The sequence below is a fragment of the Suricata suricatta genome, chromosome 1, assembly GCF_006229205.1.
Source record: "Suricata suricatta isolate VVHF042 chromosome 1, meerkat_22Aug2017_6uvM2_HiC, whole genome shotgun sequence".
Taxonomy (NCBI): Eukaryota; Metazoa; Chordata; class Mammalia; order Carnivora; family Herpestidae; genus Suricata; species Suricata suricatta.
This window is the reverse complement of record NC_043700.1, coordinates 26,707,403-26,733,179: the sequence shown is the minus strand read 5'-3', so window position 1 is coordinate 26,733,179 and position 25,777 is coordinate 26,707,403. Positions and strand designations below refer to the sequence as shown.

The 25,777-nt window shown below is 36.1% G+C and overlaps 1 protein-coding gene across 1 annotated transcript in view; it reads left to right on the top strand.

Moving 5' to 3' along the window:
* The window catches only part of TEX15 (testis expressed 15, meiosis and synapsis associated), a 70,808-nt gene that overhangs the window by 36,046 nt on the left and 8,985 nt on the right, over nt 1-25,777 (top strand). Inside the window, exons 4-7 of the mRNA XM_029935720.1 lie at nt 6,393-6,630; nt 9,342-9,488; nt 10,794-10,956; nt 18,074-25,407. Coding sequence (XP_029791580.1) covers nt 6,393-6,630; nt 9,342-9,488; nt 10,794-10,956; nt 18,074-25,407 — 7,882 coding nt within the window. The remainder of the gene's footprint in view (nt 1-6,392; nt 6,631-9,341; nt 9,489-10,793; nt 10,957-18,073; nt 25,408-25,777) is intronic.

Below are 25,777 nucleotides of genomic sequence, written 5' to 3'. Positions count from 1 at the left end.
CCAGAGGGTCTTTGGCTGGCTACTGGGAGAAGGTGGGTAGAGAGACTCGGGCAGCTGGGGTCAGCAAAAAATCAATAGCTGCGACTCTAAGCTAGTTATATTTTCACAGCTTTGTGGCCATTGGTTTCTTCAGTAGTGGAAGGTGCTGGTGTTTGCTGAGCAGGTCAGTGGGAAGGTGGTTGCTCCTGTTGTATGGCTGCAGAGGCAGCCTCTGCCTTTCTTCCCTGTTCCCAGCAGTCTCTGTTTGTGTCAGCTCTGGCATTCTCTGGTTCGGGTAAAACCAAAGCAGATCCATGATCCTTTGCGAAGTGCCCCAGAGGGATGGGGAAGCTGGTTACTCACCTCACTCTCACTTTGCTGGTGAGGGGAACTTTTTTACCTGGGGAATTCCCTCTTGGCACTGACCAGTCCCAGTTTGATTCGTGCAATGATCCAGGCAGACCAAAGCTGTTTGTCCTTCCCTTTTTGTGTAATTACTCAGGTTTTTGTGCCACCGTGTTGCTGAAGTTTCTTAAGTGAACACCAAAGCTCTGCCAGAACTGTTTTTGTTTGTAGGTAGCTGTCTAACTGTTGATCTTTGTTAGAGGGCCAGACGGTGAGGTCTGCTACTCCACCATCTTGGTGACATCACTGAATCAAAAATGTACTTCTGTAAACTTAGTTAAATCCCCATTTTTCTTAGCTTGATTATGCTTCATCTCATGTATTCTACTTTTTGCCAGCTAGACATTGATCACCTGTCAGCAATCTGATTTGAAAACATTTAAATTCTTTTTCTAGCTCTCCAAAACCAGTTACTTCCTTGTATTTAAGTATTTCCTAAAGAACATACTTAATACTTCCATTCTCTCCTCCATATACCCAAGTAGCTAAATAAATAGCATTCTTTTATTTCCAGTTAAACTTCGAGACAATGATATACTTAAAGTATTTCATTACTCAAAACAAAGTATTCGCTATCTATTATATACAAAGTATCTTGGAATCTATTCTGTACAATGTAATTAACTATGACTTGGGCATTCTGTCTGAGGCACTTATACCTTCTCTGTTGTAGTTGGTTTCAGTAGATAAACATCATAGTAGCACACAGTCAATTCTCAATTCATGGTCTTTCAAAAGGTATCCAGATTTTAATCTTATTTCTACCACTATTTGTTGTGTTGTGTTAACTTATACATCTCTATCCATATGAATTTTCTTAGCTAATAAGTCTTTTACATTTATTTACTTAATGTTTAATAAATAGTGGTTAAAAAATAATAACCACAGGTGTAACATTTGACTACTGAGTTGATTTTGAATTTTGCACTTCAGAGCTTTAAGTATGTTTAAGATACAGGGGCTGACAGATTGTGACACTTATTCCTCATCATCATTGTGGCATAAAAACATAAAATATTTCTGGAAAGTTATTCTTAACTGTTAGGTATTTTTTACATTTAAGATAATATAAATATCATTCTGGCATAGAATCTGATTGGTATTAATGCTTCTTGGTAATGATGCAGACAGGCCGGATCCTCGAACCTGGAGAGGAGTCCTACAGGACCATCCAGGAGGGTGTTTGGCTTCATGCAAGATGCAAATTAAATGTCAGCCAGGAAGTGAAAAACAGAGTTTATTGAATAGCATTAAGTAACAGAGTACAACAGATGCAGAATGAGTCTCATCGCTTGGGATTACGCATTAATATAGGAAAGGAGTAGAGGGTGTATTTTCTTTCAAGAGTCCAGGATAGGATTTAATCAATGGCAAGTGACAGATGAATAATAGGTGTTACTTTTTGATTATTGAAGGTAAGGATTTTTTTTCATGTTTTTACTTATATATTTTATATATTCTGAAAAAGAGACACAGAAACCAGCAGGGGAGGGATGGAGAGAGAGAAGGAGAGAGGGAATCCCTAGCAGACTCCACACAGCCAGCACAGAGCCCCATGTGGGGCTTAAACTCACCAATTGTGAGATCATGACCTAAGCCAAAACCAAGAGTTGGACATTAACCAACTGAGCCATTTAGGTGCCCTGAAGGTAAGGATTTTGATGATAGAATTTGGCCAATGTTTGTTGGAAGCTAATGTCCTGGAAACATGTTTAGGATATGACTCTCAGATGTTATCAGATGTTTAGTGGCCTAGGACAAAACTCCTGGAATCATTAACTTTCCTGTTTTCCACTTAGGGTGGCGACATAGCTTCTTTGGTTTATTGAGATGCAAATATAGAACCGGAGTAAATGGAGCCTTGCGGAAAAACAGCAGTGACAGAGCCTTTCTAAAACTGGGGACTCGTTAAGTGGCGCCTGGGTGGCTTAGTCAGCTGGGTGTCTGACTTCAGCTCGGGTCTTGTAGTCCATGGGTTTGAGCTCCACATCAGGCTCTGTGCTTATGGGTTGGAGCCTGGAGCCTTTTGAATTCTGTACCTGCCTGCCTCTCTGCCCCTCCCCCATTCACTCTTCTGTCTCTCTAAAAAATAAAATTAAAATACTTAAAAAATTTAAAAATAAATTTAAATAAGATCTCTCCAGCTACTCTTTCTCAGCAATAGGTCACTTTGTATATATTAGGTCTTTATATTCTTATTTGATTACATGTCACTACAAATGCAAAAGATTATTAAAATTTATTTTACCTATGGTATTTGAAATGGGGGTCTTGGCACTCAGAGCTTCTGTCATTTAATAACCTGGCATAGCTCCTAGTGTCTGATAACTCTGAAGAGTGAACCTTTTCAAGAACTTCTAAAGACACCAGAATAACAAATAATCCAGTTTAAAAATGGGCAGAACACATGAACAGATAATTCTCTAAAGAGAACATACAGATGCCCCACAGACAAATGAACAGATGCTCAAGATCACTTATCGTCTGGGAAAATGCAAGTCAAAACTACCATTGAGATATCACCACAACCTGTCAGAATGGCTAAAATCAACAACACAAGAACCAGGTGTTGGCAAGAATGTGGAGAAAGGGAAACCCTCTTACACTGTTGGTGGGAATGCGAACTGATGCAGCCACTCTGGAAAAACAGTATGAAGATTCCTCAGAAAGTTAAAAATAGACCTAGCCTTCAATCCAGCAATTGCAGTACTAGGTATTTACCAAAAGAATATGAAAACATTCATTCAAATGCGTATGTGCAGCCTCTGCTTATTGCTTACCACAGCCAAACTATGGAAGCAGCTCAAGTGTCCATTGGAAGGTGAATGGATAAACAAGATATGGTATATATATACAATGGAATATTACTCAGCCAAAAGAGTGAAATCTTGCCATTTTCAACAATATGGACAGATCTAGAGAGTATAATGCTAAGCAAAACAAGTCAGAGAAATGATAACCATAGAATTTCACTCATATGTGGAATTTAAGAAACAAAACAAAGGAACAAAGGAAAAGAAAGACAAACCAAAAAACAGACTCTGAACTATGGAGAACAAAAACCAGAAGGGAGGTAGGTAGGGGAGTGGGGAAAATAGGCAAAGGGAATTAAGAGAACACTTACTGAAGTGCCTAGGTGGATTGGTCAGTTAAATGTCCGACTCTTGATTTCAGCTCAGGTCATGATCTTGTGGTCGTGAGATCAAGCCCTGCATCTGGCTGCTCACTGAGCATGGAGCCTCCTTGAGATCCTTTCCCCCATCCCTCTCTCTGATCCTCCCCCCAGACACGCATGTGTGCACATACACTCTCTCAAAATAAATAAACTTTTTTTTAAAAAACGAGTACACTTATCTTGATGAAGACTGAGTAATATGTGAAACTTATGAATCACTATATTGTACAGCTGAAATTAATATAGCACTATATGTTAACTACACTGGAATTAAATTTATTTTTTTTTACTTTTTTTTAAAATGTTTTATTTATTTTTGATACAGAGAGAGACAGAGCATGAGACGGGGAGGGACAGAGAGAGAAGGAGACACAGAACCGGAAGCAGGCTCCAGGCTCTGAGCTAGCTGTCAGCACAGAGCCTGACGCGGGGCTCAAACCCACAAACATGAGATCTGACCTGAGTCGAAGTCAGAGGCTTAACCGACTGAGCCACCCAGGTGCCCCGGAATTAAATTTTTTTAAACAAACTTCTAAATAGTAATTTTTTATTGCTTACCTTTATCTAAATCATATGTGGTCCTAAATGCTTTTCAGATTCTGAAAACCTATATTGAAAACGAGAAAGTATTTATCAGTGTTACGACTGATACAGGTGGGGCCTCGGTGGTTCAGTCAGTTGAATCTCTGACTCTTGGGTTTGGCTCAGGTCGTGATCCCAGGGTGTGGGAGTGAGCCCCATGTCAAACATGGAGCCTGCTTGAGATTCCCTCTGCCCCCCCCACTCTCTCTCTCAAATCAAAAACAACAATATAAAAAATAACTAACTAATACATAACTTGGGAATCTTTTCTACTTTAATTTATAAAGGTTTTTGGAGTCCTGGGTCAAATCTTTATTAAGTTATATTTTTACATTTTAGTCAGTCCTTTAAGAGAATATAATGTTAAGCCGATGACTAGATAACACAAAGAATTATTTGACCCAAAATGGCAATGGTGTGTGCCACTGCTGAGAAGCCCTTCTCTAGGCTTTACGCAGTACACCTTCACATAATGTTTATATTCATGTCTAATATAAGAACCTTGCAACAATGGATGGTCATTTCCTTCCTTCCTCCCATATTTTCCTTTCCCCTCAGCTGTTGTTGTTATTACTCCCATATGGGAATTCCTTCTAGGTATGCTCAGAAAGCTTATGCTCTTCCAGATTCTAGAAGAATCCAGTTGAGAAATTGGGAAAACAAAAAAGTACTATAATTCATCTGTGACAACTAAGCCTTATCAACATGAAGATCTTAGTGCTTCACAGAATCTACTGATGTCAAGTTGAAAGCAAGAGCAGGAGATGATGATATGTGGAGTTAAAAGTTAAGGTTGCCATTTCTAGGAACTGGAACAGAGTGGTCATGATCTAATCAGTCAGTCTTGCTTGTAACTGCTGCCATGTGCTTTCTGGTCCTGTATAATGTAAACAATTATTCATCAAATAAAATCAATATTAATATGCCAGTGTGCTTAGCATACTTTATACAGACTCTGTGAGTGACGTTCCAGAGCACTATTGGTAGCATGTGGTATTCAAGAATAATTTTCCTTTTGTAGTATACAGATTACTTTTTAGTTCTGAGGTTCTGCACTGCTGATAATCATTTGGAATCCCACTTCCATTCTGTTCTAGTTATCAAACCTCTCTAATGTATCACCTAATTTGGCAGATGCTGCTGCTACATCTGAGCAAGTCATATAAAATTCCCTGTTTAATCTGCCAATGGGGAGATACAGGCTTTACATGTTTAAGTGGTTCTTGTTTCATAATACAGTCAAAATTTCAAGAATATATGTACTTCGGGGCACCTGGGTGGCTCAGTTGGTTAGGCATCCGACTTTGACTCAGATCATGATCTCATGGTTTGTGCATTTGAGCCCCGCGTCGGGCTCTGTGCTGACAGCTCAGAGCCTGGAGCCTACTTCACATACTGTGTCTCCCTCTCCTGCTCATACTGACTCTCTCTCTTTTTCTTTCAGAAATGAATAAAAACATAAAAAATTATTTTAAAAGTGTATGTACTTCAGATTATAATCAGTTTTGAGTAGGATTCATACTTTTCTAACTTCTATGACAGGAGTGCACTATAATCAAATCCTAGATTGTTTCTTCCACCTATTATCTAGGTCCTTGAAAAATGGAGAATGTCCTTAATAATTTACCATACATGTGTTTGTATATGTATTTAGGAAATGCATGTTAAAGAGTCTTTATTTAAAAAGTAAAATGTATGTTCTTTCATCCATATCACCAAAATAGGTGATACTTTGAGCTCTGGAAATTAACAGACCAGAGTTCCCATATATAATTACAACTCTGTCATTTTGCTTCTTTGTTAAGTTTAAAACTCTCTGAACTTCATATTCCTTATTTTTAAAATGAGTATAACAGAGGCTAGGGGGACTAGGGAAAAATAAGCATAACAGCAGCAATTTAAAAATAACAGTAGCAGTCATTTCCTGGAAACTTTAGGAAAAAATTACAAAAATGCATGTAAAAGTTAAGTCTTAACACACTGGGCATTTTAGCAGCACTCAGGAAATGTTAGCCTTTATTATCACTGGGTTATATGGATTGTAGTCAATAATCCTGGGTGAGTAGTTATCTACTTCTTGGATTCTCTTAGATGATTTTCAGCCTAACTTGTTACAATAGAATAGTGGTGCTTTGAATATTGTAAGTGGGTGTCTTGGTGTTCTAACTGCAGTAAGCCAAAATGTTTATTTTCTCCTTGAAAATTTTTTCAATAGTCTCACTTAACTTACACGCAGTTTGTTTTGCTTTAGGTCAGAGATGCGTGAAAGTGGAAGACATGGCAGAGAACTTGAAGAACATTTCTGCTTTTTAGCACTTACTCAGAATGATGTGGCTAAAATCTATCAAAATGGGATAAGTACCAGAGCATCTACATTGACGATATTAGGAAATCCTCTTCTTGGAATTTATGTATTTAGACATGTTGACGTTGCTTTGAATTATGCTCATAGTAGAAGCATTACTGTAGAAAGTATTATAATTTTTAAGGTAGGTAGCATAAAACAAATACTAAATATTATATTTAGTTCCTTTAAATTGGCCCATATTTTCCTTTCAGTCTGAATTATTAGTGTTCTTAAGTTGCATTATATAAAATAAACCATACACATTTTCCTGTCATCATCAGTGTCATTTGAAATTTTCCCGTTTCTAACTTTAGTTGGGTGTGCAGCATAAAACAAAACTCCCCAGTAAGCAAATTCAGCCTGTATCATCGTTGTCTTTATTTTTTTCTCTGTCTTAAATGACCCTTTTCTCTTTCTTTTCTTCAGGCCATAATTAATACCACAGTGTTTTAAGTGTTTTTCTCCAAAACATTGGTTACAGAATTTTTATTTAAGCTAAGATTATTCCTACTCTTAATTTTTTAAAGTTTTATTTATTTATTTTTGAGAGAGAGAGAGCGATCAGGGAAGGGACAGAGAGAGAATCCTAATCTGGCTCTGCAGTGTCCGCGCAGAGCCTGATGTGAGGCTCGAACTCACAAACCCATGAGATGATGACCTGAGCTGAAATCAGGAGTCAGACACTTAGCCCAGTCTGTGGGTTTGAGCCTTGCATTAGGCTCTAAAATGACAGTGCGGAGCCTACTTAGGATTCACTCTCTCCCTCGCTATTTGTTTCCCTCCCTCCTCTGTTCACTCTGTCTCTAAAAATAAATAATCTTAAAAAAAAATTTTAAGAAGAGTCTGTTTCTTGGTTTTCCTCTTTTTTTCTCATGATCATTTGGTTTTTTTTTCCTTAAACTCCACATATGAGTGAAATCATATACTGTTTATCTTTCTCTGACTTATTTCACTTAGCATAATACTCTAGCTCTATCCATATCATTGCAAATGGCAAGATATTCTTTTTTATGGCTGAGTATTATTCCTCTGTGTGTGTGTATGCGCGCGCATGCGTGTGTGTACACCTTCTTTTCTTTATCCATTCATTAGTCAATGGACATTTGGGCACTTTCCATAATTTGGCTATTGTAGGTAATACTGGTGTGCATCAGGGTGCACATATCCCTTTGAATCAGCCTTTTTTTATTCTTTGGGTAAATACCTAATAATGCAATTGCTAGATTATAGAGTAGTTCTATTTTTAACTTTCTGAGGAGCCTCCTACTGTTTCCAAGAATGGCTGTGCTCATTTGCATTCCCACCAGCAGTTTAAGAGGGTTCCTTTTTCCACATACTTGACAACATGTGTTTTTCTGTGTGTGTATTTTCTTTTAGCCATTCTGACATGTGTGAGTTAATATCTCATTGTAGTTTTGATTTTCATTCCACTGATGATGAGCATCTTTTCAAGTGTCTGTTAGCCATGTGAATGCCTGTTCACGTCTTCTGCCTATTTATTATCTGGGTTGTTTGTTTTTTTGGGAGCCGAGTTTTGTTAAGTTCTTTATATATTTTGGATACTAATCCTGTATTGGGTATATTACATGCAAATATTTTCCCCCACTCAGTAGGGTGTCTTTTAGTATACTCATTCATTTTTGATATACAGATGTTTTGGAGTATTTTACAGTTTTATGGTTTAGATTTATGTGTTCTCAGCACATATGCTTAGAAAAGAATTCTCACTTTGATATTAGATAAATACTGATTTTCTATAGTGTTTGCATGACTTAAATATTTAACTGGTTTGGCATTTATTTTGGTGTATGAAGAAGGTAATTTAATTTTTTCAATTGTTTTATACCATCTGTTGAGTATGTTTTTGTTTCAGTTATTTCAAATGATACTTTTAACATCATACTATGTCTTTATAGATGCTTGTACTTCTCTGGGGCTTTTTATTTTGCACTTGATCTTAGCCAAAAGGCAAGAAGCAATGGCGGGGTGGGCTTTTATTTTGTTCTTTTCTTCTATTACCTTTTTTTTGTTGTTGTAATACCATCCTTTAAAAAAACATTTAATACTGTGACACCTGGGTGGCTCAGTTGGTTAACCATCCGATTTTGAATCAGGTCATCATCTCATAGTTCGTGGGTTGGAGCCCTGTGTCAGCACAGAGCCCACTTTGGATCCTCCATCTCCCTCTCTCTCTGTCCCTCCCCCACCCATACTTTCTCTCTCACTCTAAAAAATAGGTAAACATTAAAATTTTTTTAAAATATGTTTAATACATTGTAAGCGCAAGTCACCTGCCTTGTTCCATCATTCTGTATCTCTGACCCAAAAGTTTTCTTAAAATATTTTTCCAAAATTTTCTGGGCTATTATTTTTTTAGTATTCCAAATACGTTTTTAGACTAAAATTCATTTCTACAAATAGATTTTCTAAAATTTTAAGTACAATTATTATAGTCTTAGGTTTAATTTAGAAGGGGAATTAATATGATTATAATGTCATCTTATGCATCTGGGATATGGATTATTCATTTGCATTTCTTTCCTTAAAAAAAGATCCTTTTTTAAAAAAATTTTTTTTAAGTTTATTTATTTTTGATAGAGTGTGAGCATGGGTAGAGCAGAGAGAGAGAGGGAGACCCACAGTGTGAAGCAGGCTACAGGCTCTGAGCTGTCAGCACAGAACCTGATGCAGGGCTTGAACCCACACACTGCAAGATCATGACCTAACTGAAGTCAGCCACTTAACCAACTAAGCCACCCAGGCACCCTGACGGTTAGTCTTAATTTATGTTCTAGTATGGGAGTTTAAAACATTCTAATATATTTTTATGACCTACTTTTTGCTTTTTTTAAGGTTCTCTTTGGAAGAGTGAAGAAAATTCAGCCTTTATTGGATAAAAATAAAGTTTCTTTGGATCCTTCTCCTAACTTTGATTGCCATATGTCAAGAAGTATACCTTCTCTGAAAGATACCATTGAGTTACAAGCCTACAATTCAGCAGTATGTTAACTTTTAGGCTCATTTGACTACTTGAAAGTGACATGCTTCACACTGTATGATACACGACTTAAAGCAACTTCTTGAAATGTTGAACGAAAATCCCTTTATTTATTCAATATAATAAGACCCTAAGTAAATAATGAAAGCTGCTTTAATACTGTGATTTGAGAAAGTTATTAAAGAAGTTTCTAAATTTGCATTTAACTTTGTTCAAAATACAGTGGCTGCTTTCTTTTAGGTAGTTGTTCCATAGAGCAATTCCTAACTTGCAAAACATGCCAACTTTGACATTAGGAGAAAAAGCTTATGTGTTCATCATTACATGTGAAACAGTAATTTTCTACCATAAATTGCTGAGATACTTAGACTTTTATCTTCTGTATAATATTAAATTATATACAGTGAATATTGCATATCATCATATTTATGACCAAATGAAGATAGATTTTCTAGTAGAATGTATATGCTCCCACATGTAAAACATATTGAGCTATTCTTATTTTCCTATTTAACTTTTTCTTCTAAATAAAACTTAGGGGTTCACAGCATATGCCAAACATTAAACATTTTTTAATTTTTTTTTTTTTGAGAGAGAGAGTGAACATGAACAGGGGCACTAGCAGAGAGAGAGAGGGAGACAGAAGATCTGAAGTGCGCTCCACACTAACAGCAGAGAGCCGGGATGCAGGGCTCAAACTCACAAACCATGAGATCATGACCTGAGCTGAAGTTGGACGCTTAACCTACTGACCCACCCAGGCACCCCTAAAACATTGAACTTTTAATGGTAAAATGCTTTTTTAAAAACAGATTGTTTCTGGGGCACCTGGGTGGCTCAGCTGGTTAAGTGTCCGACTTCAGCTCAGGTCATGATTTCAAGGGCCGTGGGTTCGAGCTCTGCACTGGGCTCTGTGCTGACAGCTCAGAGCCTGGAGCTTGCTTTGGATTCTGTGTCTGTCTCTAACACCTCACATTCTGCCCCTGCCCCTCTCAACTCTGCTTCTATGTCTCTCAAAAATAAATAAAACATTTTAAAAAATTTTTTATAAAGAAGAAAAAATAAAAACTGTTTCTGCTGCTGCCCACACTAATAACATACCAAAGAAAATATGTGTGGTTGGGAGAAAAAAATTATATCTTAAAAAAAACTAGGGTTGAAGAATGTGGGGAGAGGAGGTGGGTATATGGAAGCAGGTGAATAAATAACATGAAGTTAGTTACATAACTTTTTAAAATATGAGCTTATTCAATTCTGCTAATACTAATTAGCTTTACAATGTTCTTTTTTTTTCCCTTATCTTTCAGGTATACTTCTATGAATACAATGTTCTTTCAAAGCCAGTAGATAAACCTAGGCATTGCCTTCCATATGCAATAGTAACTGTAAAATTTATTGGCCAAAAAGTAGGTAGTGGACACTTTATGACATCTCTGAAGTTCCTTTCAACGGGATTTCCTAGGAGGGCTGGTAAGATACAGACATTATTATGCTTCTGTAGCATTTGTTCTGGTCTTAGAACTTCTGAATATTATTTTCTAATATGTTATCAATCTGTAAGCAAAATAGTTGTGCTTTAACTGTTTTTTATTTTATGTATCTGGAATTGCACTACAGATATTTTTGACTCCTGTCACTTAGTATTATGTTTGTGTGATTCTAGGTTTTTTTTAAGTTTATTTATTTTGAGAGAGAGTGATAGGGTATGTGCAGGGGAGGGACAGAGAGAGTGAGACACAGAATCTGACGTGGGTTCCAGGCTCTAAGCTGTCAGCACAGAGCCCAGTGCGAGACTCTAACCCACGAACTGTGTATGAGATCATGACCTAAGCCACCAAAAGCAGATGCTTAACTGACTGAGCCACCCAGATGTCCCATTTGTGTGATTTCTGTGCTAATACATATGCCTGTAGTTTCTACGTGTGTATGTGTTCACACACACATTATTCCATTTTTGACTATTCACTATTCCTCTGGGGATATTTGGATACTTGCCAATTTTCTTCATATTCCAAACATTGCTGTTTTAAGCATTTATGTAAGTGTCTCAATGCATATGGGCAAGAGTTTTAGTATAGAGTAATATAATATCTACATCAGAAATGTACAACTTAATCCAAAGAGGGTATCAACTAGTTTTAAGAAGTGGTTGCATTAGGTTACATAATCACTCAGTATCCTTGCCCACATGTACACTTCTTTAAAAAATGTCTTTCTTCCACTTAGTAAGTGTGATATGTTATCATCATCACTTCAAAAAGAAACTACACTTTTGAAAAGCCATCACATCCCTATCCCCTCAGATCCTTGCCCCTAAGCAGTCACTAGCCTGCTGTCTCTATATACAGCTGACACTTGAACAGCACCAAGGTTAGAGGTGCCAACGCCCATGAAGTCAAAAATCCATGTATAACTTTCAACTCCCTGAAAACTTCACTACTAATAGCCTAGTGTTCACTGGGAGCCTTGCCCAGAACATAAGCATTGATTAACCTGTACATTGTATGTTATATAATTTATACACTATATTTTTACAGTAATACCTAACTTTTTCTTCATTTTTATTGGCATTTCTAGGCTATTGATTCATCTGTGAAATTTTTTAAATTGTGGCAAGTATCCAAAAAGTTTTCCAATATAATACATGAAAAAAATTCCATTTATGAGTGGACCCACACAATTCAACCCCATATTGTTCAAGGGTCAACTGTATTTGCCTATTCTGGACATCTCATACAAGGGAATTCATAAATATGTGAAACAAAGTGACCTTTCATGACTAGTGATTTTCACTTAACTGTTTTCAAGGTTCTTGCATTCCTTTTTATGGAATAACATTACATTGAATAGAAACCATATTTATTCATCAGTTGTGGGACATTTGAGTTGATTCCATCTTTTGGCAATTATGAATAATTTTGCTATGAATGTTCTTGTACAAATTTTGGTACAGATCTGTGTTCTCATTTCTCTTGGGTATATAGTTGGGAGTGGAATTGCTGGTGATGTGGTAACACTCTGTTACCGCTTGGGGAACTGACAGACTGTTTTCCGAAATGGCTGCACCAATGACGTTCACACCAGCAGTGTACAAGTGCTAGGATTTTCTACTTCCTATGTTGTTATCTTACTTTTTGTTTATAGCCACCCTGGTGAAGGAAGTAGAGGTTTTCAGTGTGTAAGTTTTATGCTTCTTTTGTTAAATTTATTTCAAGTATTTTTGGATACCTTTGTAATTAGAGTTTGCTCAATTTCATTTTTGAGTATTTAGAAACTGTTATTTTTGTGTATTGTTCTTGTATCCTGCAACCTTGCTAATCTCATTATTAGTTCTAATAGTTTTTTACTGATTTCTTTAGGATTTTCTATATAAAAGATCAAGTCACTTACAAATAGAGTTAGTTTTACTTCTTCCTTCCCAACCTGGGTGTCTTTTATTTCTTTTTGTTGCCTAATTGCCCTGGCTAGGACCTCCAATTGAATGTTTAATAGAAGTGGTAGGAGTGGACATCCTTATCTTATTTGTAAACTTAGGTGGAAGTATTCATCTCTCACCAGTAGGTATGATGTTAGCTGTGGGGTTATGTCCTTTATCATGAGGAAATTCCCTTCTATTCTTAGTTTGTTGAATGTTTTTATCATGAAAGGGTAGTAATTTTATCAGATGCTTTTGCTGCATCTACCAAGATGACCACATGATTTTTAGTCTTTACTCTCTTACTGTGCTGTGTCACACTAATTGATTTTCTTTTTTTTTAAATGTTTATTTTTGAGAGAGAGAGAGAGAGAGAGAGAGAGAGAGTGTGTGTGTGTGTGTGTGTGTGTGTGTGTGTGTGTGTGTGTGTCGGGGGGGAGGGGCAGAGACAGAGAGGCAGACACAGAATATGAAGTAGGCTCCAGGTCTGAGCTGTCAGAACAGAGCCTGATGTGGGGCTCGAACCCACAAACGGAAAGATCATGACCTGAGCCGAAGTTGGATGTTTAACCAACTGACCCACCCAGGTACCCCTTGATTTTCAGATATTAAGTAAACTTAGCATTCCTGAGGTAAATCCCATTTGGTCATGGTTTGTGATTCCTATTATATGTTGGTGAAATCAGTTTACCAAATTTTTGAAGATTTTTTGTCTCTATGAGATACATTAATCTGTGGCCTTCTTGTGATATTTTGGTATTGGAGTAATACTGGTCTCTTAGAGTAAGTTTGAAAAGGTTTCCTTTTCTTCCATTTTCTGGAAAGAGTTTGTGAAGAATTGACATTAATACTTCTTTATACATTTGGTAGACTTGACTATTAAGACCATTTGGGCTTTTTGTGTGTATATGGGTAATTTTCTTTTAATCACTAAGTCAATTTCTTTACTTATTGTCATTCAGATTTTCTGTTTCTTCTTGCATTAGTTTTAGTGGTTTGTGTCTTTGTAGGAATTTGCCCATTTCATCTAACTTACCTAATTTATTCGTATCCTATTCATAGTATTTCTTTATAGTCCTTTTAATTTTTGTAAAGCCTAGTTGTATCCTCTCTTTCACTTACTGTTCTACTAATTTTAACAATAATGCCTTTCAGAATGATAAACTTTGAGAAATACCTGTATTATGCCCAAAGTCAAGGTCACATATGTTGACTATCAGGGTACTCCTCTCCCTCCAGAGTAGTCTAGACCTGTGCTGTCCAGTACAGTAGCCATTAGGCACATGTGGCTGTTTAAACTTAAATTAGTTTAAATTAATAAAAATTTTTAATTCCCCATTCACACTACCCCTTGCCCAGATTTCAAGTGCTCAGTAACTACATGTGGCTCTTGGCTACTGTATTGGATAGCATAGTTTAAAACATTCCTATCATCACAGAATGCATGGTGCTAATAACTATTTGGTACTTTGCTTTGTTGATTGTAATTTCATTTTCTTGGAGTTTATTGTATTCTGAAGATGTTGGGTTTTTTGTTCTCTTTTTTTCATGTGTTGTTTGGTGAGACTGCCAAAAATGGGAATAAATTTAAAGGGCCTTTATCAGGTTTAAGTGAATAATGTAACCTAGTGATTAAGGGTCTGCTGCTTACAAATTGTGGTCCTCGGCAAATTACTCTTTAATTCATCAATAACATGGGAATGTTATGAAGATTAAATTATTTAATGTGTATGAGGCACTCAGAAAAACCCTACCTGGCATCCACTCTAAGTATTTTATTAGTTAATATTATGTATATATTAATATGCATTTACAATATATTTATGAAATTCAGGTTATTAAACAGATTTAGGTTTCTTTTCCTATGTTGCCCTGTAATAATTTGTCTTAATCATTTTTTAGTCTATTTATTTTGAGAGAGAGTATGTATATGAGCGGGGGAAGGGCAGAGAGAGGAGAGGGAAAATCCCAAGCAGGGTCTGCACTGTTAGTGCAGTCAGTGTGCAGATCCCAATGCAAGGCTTTAGCCCCAAAAAATGTGAGATCATGACCTGAGCCGAAATCATGAGTCGGACTGAGCCACCTAGACACTCCTGTCTTAATCTTTGTAACAGCTCCATAACATTTTTTTTCTAAGCACATTTATAGTAGTGTCTATATATAGCACATACAAGTAGTACTTTTATAATTCTTGATATACCGTATTTATTTAACCAGTCTCATTTTTTTAAGTTTACTTATCTTGAGAGAGAGAAGAGTATAAGCAGGGGAGGGGCAGAGGTCTCAAACCCATGGGATCATGACCTGAGCCAAAATCAATGGTCTATGCACCCCTAACCAGTCTCATTTAAAAAACTTTTTTATTTGAGGGATGTCTGAGGGGCTCAGTCAGTTAAGCATCTTACTCTTGATTTCAGCTCAGGTCATGATCTCGCCAATGTGAGCTTGAGCCCCACATCAGACTCCACACTCAGCATGGAGCCTGCTTAAGATTCTCTCACACTCTCTTCCTCTCCCTCTCCCTCTCGCTCCCGTACTCATGCTCTCTCAAAAATTTTTTAAATTTGAGTATAGTTGAGTATATATAACACACAATGTTATATTAGTCTCAAGTGTACTACATAGTGATCCAACTTCTCTATAGTATGCTATGCTCCCCACAACTGTGGCTACCATCTGTCACCATATAACACTGTTATAATATTATTGACTGTATTCTGTGTGCTGTGCCTTCTATTCCCTTGACATATTCATTCTATAACCGGAAGCCTGTGTGTCTCTTTATGTGCCAGTAACATAGTGTTTGGATTACTATTGCTTTGAAATCATAGCTAGTCTCATATTGATAGTTAGGTTCCTAGCTTTCAGCTGTCTTAGAATATGGTACTAAAAATCCTTGTATATATATTATTTATGCAAGTATATCAGAATAATGAACGCAGAAAAATGGATTTACTAGAGGGTTGCTGGGATGACTGTTGGCTGAACGTCTGACTTCAACTCAGGTTATGATCTTGTGGTTTGCGAGTTCAAGCCCCACATCAAGCTCACTGCTGTCAGCCTGTCAGCACAGAGGCTACTTTAGATCATCTGTTCCCCTTTCTCTTTGTCCCTCCCCCAGTTGTTTTCTCTCAAAAAACAAATAAAACATTTTAAGAAATGGATTAACCAGAGATAGATGATTTTATATTACATTTTGCTGAAAACTGTAGATTAATTCCTAGGAAATTAATACCAGTTCATACTCCCATGAACAGTATAAAAGTGTTTATTACCTCTGCAGAATATTAATTATCCTTCATAGTCTTTGCCAATCTAAGCAGTTTTTTAATATAACTTATTGTTTATTTAGTGGAGTTGGACATATTTTTGTGTTTGTTGACAATTTTTATTTGTGATTTTCTTGTTCATATACTTTTCTATTACATTGTCTGTTTATTAATCTTTTGAAGGTGTGTACTCTTTATGTACTCTAATATACGTATAATGATGTACTAAGCTAGCTCATTCATAAAATACTTTGTACTACCAGTTTGCCCAAGTTTTGTTTATCATGAGTTTTGACCTATTAAGGTATTTAATTTGCATGTAATTGACATCATTTCTTAATTTCTAGTTTTCTGATTTCCAGATATTTTTTAAAAAGTACTTTTCTACCTCAGGATTATAAAACCATCTCTCCGTCTTTTCTTCTAATACTTTCATGGTTTTATTATTTTTTTCAATGAGTTTTACTTTATTTTGGTGTGAGTATAGGGACCTACCTTTTTTTTCTGTCCACTGCAGCTTCTCCTCTTAAGAACCACATCTCTGTTACGGTCATATTTCTACTATAGCTTACTAATTAAAAAGTGTAATTACAGGCACGTCTTGGTGGCTCAGTCGGTTAAGCATCCGCCTTTGGCTCAGGTCATGATCTCACAGTTGATGAATTCCAGCCCCACATCGGGCTCTTTTGCAATCTTGGTGCAGAGACTTCTTAGGATTCTTTCTCCTTTCCTCTCTCTGCCTCTCCCCCACTTGCATGCTCTCTCTCTCAAAATAAATAATCTTTAAAATATATATAATTACAAGTGGTTATAGAATTTAGAAATCTTCAACAAACCTATCTTTCAGTATATTGTGAAAAAGAATATCATGGTACTTCCTAACAATATGATTATAATTTCATATATGTCTAAATCTCACAACTTCTCATCATTGATTTTTTTATCATCAAAGATATTTTTATGGTATTATTTGTGAATGCTTTATCAACATTTTACTTGGTAAATATGCACTTATGAACTCCCTTGTTATTGCATATAGTTCTTTATGAAATTTTAGGGATAAGTTCCTATAAATTGTGAGAAGATTTGTTTTCATTGTCAAGATTTTTGTCAAGATTTTTGTCTATTTGCAGGAATACTTATTTTAGTAGAACAGGGGTAGTTCTTTGCTTTTGCTCCTGAGAAGAATTTTATGGGACCTGTTTGAATTTTTTCTCCTCTGTTTCCCCACCTCATTTCCCTTTCCTTCCTGTTTTTTGTTCTCAAAGTAAGAGTAGATAAAAGGGGGGGACAATTTTGCCTATCAATATGTAGATTCTATTATTTAATATATGAATATAGGAAATTAAGAAATCCTAGTCTTTGAGCAACATGTTTTTATTCCTTTTTAATTTTTTATTCTTTGTATTTGTCAGGATTCAAAAAATTTTAAGGCAAATACTTTCTTAGTGAGGCCTCCAGGACAGAGTTTCGTGCTGCATCATTTGTATTTTATTGGTTTGTCACTCATCCTTTCTCACCTTTTTCTGATGACACATACTTTCATCATCACTAGGCCGTTTACTGAACTTTGAGTTAAAATCACTTGTGGCATTGTTTATTTGAATTAAAAGTTGAATGTAGGGGTGCCTGGGCGGCTCAGTCAGTTAAGCCTCTGACTTTGGCTCAGGTCATGATCTCATGTTCGTGGGTTCGAGCCCCACGTCGGACTCTGTGCTGACAGCTCAGAGCCTGGAGCCTGCTTTGGATTCTGTGCCTCCCTCTCTCTCTGCCCCTTCCCGCTCATGCTCTGAATCTCTCTGCTTCAAAAATAAACAAACATTAAAAAAAATTTTTTTTAAAGAGTTGAATGTAGAAACCCTTTCCTTCCTTTTTTTTCTTAATTTTCTTATTATTTCTACAGAAAGAACCTGCTCTCTGAATAACTGTACAGTTGCCAAAAGAATTGGAAAAGGAAAAGATGCTACTGTCATCTTTGAACATTTCAGGAAACCTGTAGATCCATTTGTTCAGGAAAACTGTTCTTGCAGCACACTGAATTCAGAGATAAATTCTTCCAACACAAATATTTCTAATTCCTGTGGAAGTATGCAAAATGGAAACAATTCTATACATGAAACTTACAGTGGACAGATGGAGTACAATTTAGCAGAATGTAGAGACACTTCTCATCTGTATGGTTCAGGTCTTTCATTTATTCCCAGTGATACCAGAGAAAGTGTTAATGGTGACCTCATGTTAAATTTGGCACAACTTAAAAATGCTTTAAGTGGTATTTCTGCTGCTTTTCCCCTTCATGACAATATTGGCTCAAGCACAGTTATTACTTCAAAACTCATTAAAGACCCAAGACTGATGAGGAGAGAAGAAAGCACAGGCAAACATAATGCTACTGCAGATTTAAATGAGGTTTTGCCACTTGAGAAGAATTCAGATTTTGTTAATTCAGAAATAAATCTATTATCCATGCCATATAAGTCTGCCTCCTCCTCTAAAGTTGTGCCTGGTGATCTTTCTATTCTTACTAATTGTTTGAATGTCCCTAGCTTCAAAATTTCCTTTGATGGTTCACAATCAACCATGGTGGACAACTTGGGCTCTAACAACTGTAATTATACAGTTCCCAGTAAAATTACCATGGCAGGACAGTGTAAGGGCCAAGACAATTTTTCCTTTCCAATGTGTTTGCCAAATGTACTTTCAGAAGTTGAGAACCAAAAACACAGTGAAGAAGAAGCCCAGAGAACTGAACCAAGAAGCAACATCCCATTTTTAATTGAAAAAAGTGAAGCACATAACTCTTATGAATCAGTAAATACTTGTACAAAAGGGCACAGTAGTCACATCTCTCCGGAGTCGTGGTCTTCTAATTTAGAAACTGTATATCAGACTGGTCAGCAAATGTCTGCAGCTTTTCCTCTTCAAACAAAAGAAAGCATACATGAGTACACTCAAAATACTGGAGAAATGAGAGACTTCACTGGCCCAGAAGATAATTCCAAACATGAAGAAAAGCAAATTTTGTGGAAGGAAATTGATTTTACAAAGGAAGCAAAAATCAGACCAGTAGATAAGTATATTTCTTTGTACCAAGAATACAAAGAGAATGAGAGTCTTGATTCTTATGGGGAAAATTGTGATCAAATATTAATTGCTCAAGAATTAGAAATAGCAAAATCTTCCACATCTACCACAAAGGATAAATATGAGCTAGATCATCTAGCATTGGAATTACAAAGAGTGGAGAGCCTTTCACAAAAGCATCCTCAACTCTCTTTAGATTATGAAGATAACATTCATACAAATTCTGTAATTTTTCAAAAACTAATGGAACTAAAATTGGTAGAACCAAATCAAAACTGTGTTAACATTATGACCAATGCTTCCCAGGAAGCAAAAGACATTCCCCAGGTCGAAGGATTGCCAATTGACACAAATATTTCATCTCATGACATTAAACCAACTCATGACAACTCAGATTACAGCATAGCTAGAGAATATGTATGTGTCCAAGGAAAAAATGAAAATGACCCAGTGTCAGAGAACATACAAAAAGACTATGGAGAAACTTTTCAAATTGATGATGAAGGTCATGCTCTGTTTTGTAATGCAGAAGTGCACAATGATACACACCTGAATATTGACTTGAGAGAACAAGGAGATAACAATAAAGAAAATGAAAATGAGGCTGAAGAGGAAGACATTGCTTTGTCTACAGAAAACAGTGAAACTATATATGGAGAGAAGAAGAGTTTTCATACAAACAAAAATTACACCAATATAGATAAAAGAAAAGAGAATAAAAATTACAATAATGTAGAAATTCTGAGTTCTGAAAAATTTTGTACATTTAATTTGAGTTCAGAGGAAAGACATGTGTCAACAGAAGCTACATTATTAGAACATGAAGACTGTATGACTGCCATACAACAAAAAGATACTCCAAATACTGGCAGGGCAGTAGAGCATTTGGTTTCCACAGCATTTCCCAAAGTTGAAGGGTCTTCAGTTCATGTAGCCTCAAGTACTGCAGTGCAGACAGCTGGTGCTACAGTGCCTACATTGATCATAAGTCGTGAAGATCACCTAAGATACCAGAATAAAGAAACTTCTTCTGAAACTCTAGATTTTGGTTTGTTAGTAAAACATAAGGTTTCTGATTGTGAAATGGATATAGATAATAATAAATTACCTGACTCATTTCATCAATCAGTAAATGATACCTCAGTTCTTCAGAGTTTCAAATTGGAAAATAAGATTGAAGTAGGATCGGAACAGTGTGTTGATGGTTTTCTAATTCAACAAGATAGCCAAAGAAATGATCCATGTGAAGAATTTAGGGCCACATATGAGGCTCTGATGTCTCGTATTGATTGGGAAGGTATATTAGGAAGCAATATTGAGGAGAGGGAAGTTTTGGAAAGCTCCAGAAGAAAGGAGAATAGTGATCAGCATTACCCTAAGAAAAGTATTTTTAATTCCTCTATACAAAAAAACAAAGCAGAGCTCAATCCAATTTTAGTTCCAGATTTACAGATTACAGTCACTAATACATTTATGGCAGGATTCAGTCCCACTTTTGAATCCCAGGCATTGAAAGATAATTTTTGCAAATACGTAACTAAAGCCACAGAACCAGAAATAAATGAGGAGGAGAAAGAGTCAGAATTTGAAATGTATTCCCACTGTTCTGGTGAAAATTCAGATTATCCATGTGAAGATGAATTTGGTAATAGAAGGCAAGGATCAGGCCTAGTGAGTATGTCTGAAATCTCTCTCTCTCTTGATGTGAGTCACAGTACACAAGTGAATCATGTATCTGAACAACAAAACAGTGGACCTTTGCTTACTGAACCCTCTACTGTCACAGCATTAAATAATGAAAACAGATGTTCCTTGACAGAGTCAAAAACTGATTGTAATGATATTAGAAGCAAAAAGGACACACAATCAAGAATTAGCAAAAGAAAGCGACATACACCTTTTAGGGACCAGAACATGCCACATAAGGATTTAAAACATAGTAAAATTTATGGGAAGAAGAAGAGATTAACCAGTCCAGACTCTTCTGAACGTTTTTCTTCATTATCCCAAGGACGAATTAAAACCTTTTCAAAGTCAGAAAAACACATTAGGAGTGTCCTTGATATTCTAAATAGTGAAGCATCTTTATGCAAAAGTAAACGTCTTTCCAAAAGACTTGACAGAGCTGTTCTTCATTTAAAAAAGGCTCATAGAAGAGTTCACACATCTTTGCAACTTATAGCTAAAGTAGGAAAAAGAAGAAAAGGCCCATTACCAAAATCATATGCAATAATATGCAATAATTTCTGGGAAAGTTGTGACCTTCAAGGTTATAGCTCTGTGTCTGAAAGAAGATATTATTCCACTAAACATTTTTTGTCAAAAAGAAAATACGGCAAACCAGGAGAGAAAAGAGCTTTGGGATTTGAAGTGGATAAATCATTAACTTATGTATCAAACCCCAAGTCTTACATAGCAAGTAGAGAGAGAATTGCAAAGTGCATTTCTAAGAGAAATATGGCCAGCAGTGTCTCCAGAAGTCACACCACCATTCATGTGAGCGGATTTTGTGATCAAGAGTATTCTGAATCACAATTAGCCCTGTGCTCCACATCCCAAAGAACAAGTCAGTCCATTTATAACAAGAGCCATATGAGAAATCGAAGATCATCAGAACTTCAGCCATTTTCTGAAACAACTGGGTGTCTGTTTTCCCCAGCCTGCCCAGATGAGAAACTAACTGAAAAAGAAAATCAAATTGGCATAGAGTTTTTATCAAACATCAGTAAATATGGAAATCCTGAGAACCACTTAGCACATAATAATATTAAGGATGCAGAAAACAACTCCAAGACTAATAAAGTAATAAATAAGACTAATTTGGCATCTTTAAGTTGTGTAAAAGAAGACAACATAAGTTTTAGCAGAGACCCAAGTTATGATGCAACCTGTATAATGCACACAAAGGTAAAAACTGACATAGATATTTCAGTTTTAGAATCAGATAAGAAGCACTGTTTAAATGTTGATGTCTGCACACCCGATAACCTTATTTTATCTGGTCATAAAGGCAACCTGGAAGTAAATTTGCCTATGGAAGAATGGATAGCTCCTAATCAGAGCTCCACACCAGGCACTATTACAGAAAACTTCCTTATGGACCCATTAAATCTAATGCTGATCACAAACAAAAAGTCTAACAGTATTCCTCATTTGGAATTCCTCAATTCCACTCCAGTGACAGATGGTGAAGGAGAATCTTCAAAATCTCACTTGGATAAACAGAGAATTTTTGCTATAGATTCTTTTCCAACATCCCCTGATGTACCACACTGCCAGCCAGGATGTAGTGGAAAGGAACTTCTAAAGACAGAACAATGCACTTCAAGTAATTGCTTCCATAAAGGTGGGAATGAATCACATGTTTTTGAGGATTCTGAGTTGTGTCTCCAATTAGTAACTGAAGAAAGGAAAAATTGTAGGAGAAATACAATGACAGAACTATTTTCCAGTGATAGTTATTTGCTCTTAAAAGAGAGTATGAAGGGTTCTTCAAAACAATGCATGACAAAGAAAGACATTTGGGACAGAAAAATGTGGAAAGTTAAGCCAGCAGAAAAAGCAAGAAATTCACTTCACAGAAAAAGCATGACTGAAGGATGCACTGTTAAGACTGAGTACAAAAATCAAAAGAATAAGATCTTAGAAGAATTCTCCTACTTAAACGAGAAAACAACTAAAAGTAACTTGATTGATTCTCATCTAAACATTGAAAACATTTCCGCAGCAGTCACTTTGAATAACACAGTTTCTAAGCATCTTAACAAAAGAGAGAAAGAAGGGGGAGTTAAAGTTAGTAAGGACTCTCAGTCTAACTCTGCACTGCATTCAGAAATAGCCTGTAATTCCAAACCAGGCATTATAGGAATGAATCATATGCCTGTTTCACATATGCACTCTCAAACTTCCAAAATCTCTACTCCTCAGAAGGAGCCTGCATCATACATGAATGGGTTAAAAGAAAAACATTGCTCAGCCAATCATTCAGCTCTTACAGCTAGGATAGCTCAAATTTTGAGAAGGGCAGATGAAACATCATCTTTGCAGATTCTACAGGAAGAAACTAAGGCCTGTCAAAATATTCTCCCTTCATTTGTTGAAGCTTTTGAAAGAAAACAAGAATGTTCTCTTGAACAAATCCTGATTTCAAGAGGATTATTGGTAGAACAAAACCAGTGGAATAATTGCAGACACAACTTAAAACCATGTGCTGTTGACTCCTTGGTAGAACTCCAAATGATGATGGAAATTATTCAATTCATTGAAAACAAAAAAAGGCTCTTAGGAGGTGAACCAACATACCGAAGCTTGCTTTGGTATGATGAAACACTGTACAGTGAGCTGCTTGGTAGACCACGTGGATTTCAACAACAATCCAACCTCTATCCTGCTTTTCAAGGAAGATTGAAATATAATGCATTCTGTGAGTTACAAACCTACCATGATCAGTTAATTGAATTATTTGAAGAAACCAAAAGGGAAAACAATTCATATTATGCACTCTTAAAATACAGACGACAGATTAATGAGTGTGAAGCAATAATGAAGCGCTGTTCTGATTGCTTTGACTTCTCTCTTTCTGTTCCATTTACCTGTGGAGTTAACTTTGGAGATAATTTAGGAGACCTAGAAATCTTAAGAAAAAGTACTTTAAAGCTGATTGGTATGAATGGGGAGTTTCCTAAAGTTGATTCCTATCCAGGAAAACAAGACCATTTGTGGATTATCATAGACATGGTCACCTCAAAAGTTAATTTTATTAAGAACAGTGAGGCAGTGAGTATTAAAATATCTCTTTATGGTCTGGAACGTATCTTTTTTGATGCTGCAAAAAGTCTTATTTGGAAAGAGAAGAGACAATCTTTCAGCAATAAATACTCAGGAAAGAAGAATAAAGAAACGCTACTCAAAATGAATCAATATGCTTTTTCTGAGTTGAAAAATACATATGATATGTTGTCTAAGGATTTAAGCAGTGAACAGATTTCTAATATTGGGCTTGAGAATATGGAGAGTGCTTCCAAAAAGTCAGATGATCTAATAAACAAAGCACCAGTTACCCTAGAAAACTGTGGGCTTAACAGTACTTTGCTTTCACACCCAGATATCTGTTGTATTAGCGAAGTATTAGATCAAGCTGAATTTGCAGACTCTAAGAAATTACAGGAACTCACTTTGAGGTGTACCGAACACCTAGAAATTTTAAAAAAATACTTTGAGATTCTGCAAGAAGAGAACATAGATAACATTCTTATCACAGAAGAAAACGTTTTGGACATGGTGGAAAACCACAACAATGGGTCCATAATTTTAAAGCCTGCAGCCATTGAAACCTATGTTGAAATTGTCATGCTTTTGGAAACTGTTCACTTTCTTGAAAACTCAATGGCAAAGAAACTAGACAAACAGAGATTTCGAGGTATGCTTTGGTTTGATTTGTCACTTCTTCCTGAGCTGGTTCACTGCCAGGAAAAAATGGCTTCTTTTTCATTTCTTAAAGGTAACTCAACAGATTGCCTTTGGAAAGCCATAGAGACTGCTATTTCTGAACTTAAGAAAGATCTGGATATTATTTACAAATATGGTGAGGCCGTTAATTGCTCTTATGCTCTTCATTTGCTCTCAAGAGAACTTCAGGAGCTTACGGAAATACAAAAACTTCTAAACAAGTCTCAGTATTCTGTTTCCACATATATTGACTTTGTGCCATATATAGCATCCATAAATTATGGAAGCACTATGACAGAATTGGAATACAGCCACAACCAGTTCTCTACACTGCTCAAAAATATAAAGGCTGCCCCTCGGAAAGATTTAGGAAAAATGGCCCATATTATGAAAGTCATGAAAACTATTGAACATATGAAGATAATATGTACTAATAATGCTGAATTAACCATTTCCTTTATTCTGTGCCAAATGCTACATAACAGAAAGAAGTCTTCCCAACTACAGGGAAAAGAAAATAGGCATGTAAAACCCAGAAAGAGTATCAGTAAATCTAGTATTGATATGAAGGTACCCTCAGTTTCAGAGTGCATAATGAAAACTGTTTCAAATTCTTCTAAAAAGCGATCTATTGCTGTAGACAAATGTGAAGACCCTCAGGAACAAGAGAAAAACCCTACTGTTGCCAGCTGTAAAAAACAAAAGGTAACATGTTTTAAAACAAGAGCCTGTGTAAGTATTATTTTCGAGGACAAGTCAACTCTTCAAACAAGTAGTTTGGTAAAAACTGAGAATGCTTTGAATATTACCTTGCAAAATGAATTTACTAGCTAAAGAATTGAATTAGGGGTGCCTGGCTGGCTTAGTCAGTGGAGCATTCACTGGCCATGAAGCCGCATAATGGGCATAAAGCTTGCTTTTAAAAAAATGAATTGGATTTAATAGTTTTTATTATCTTTATAAAGTGAAATGATTCTGTATATGAGAAAAAGTTGCAAATACTTACTTTTAAACATACAATTAAGTTTTTCTTACTTAGAAAACATTTCTTAGAAGAATATAAATTTATGTAACT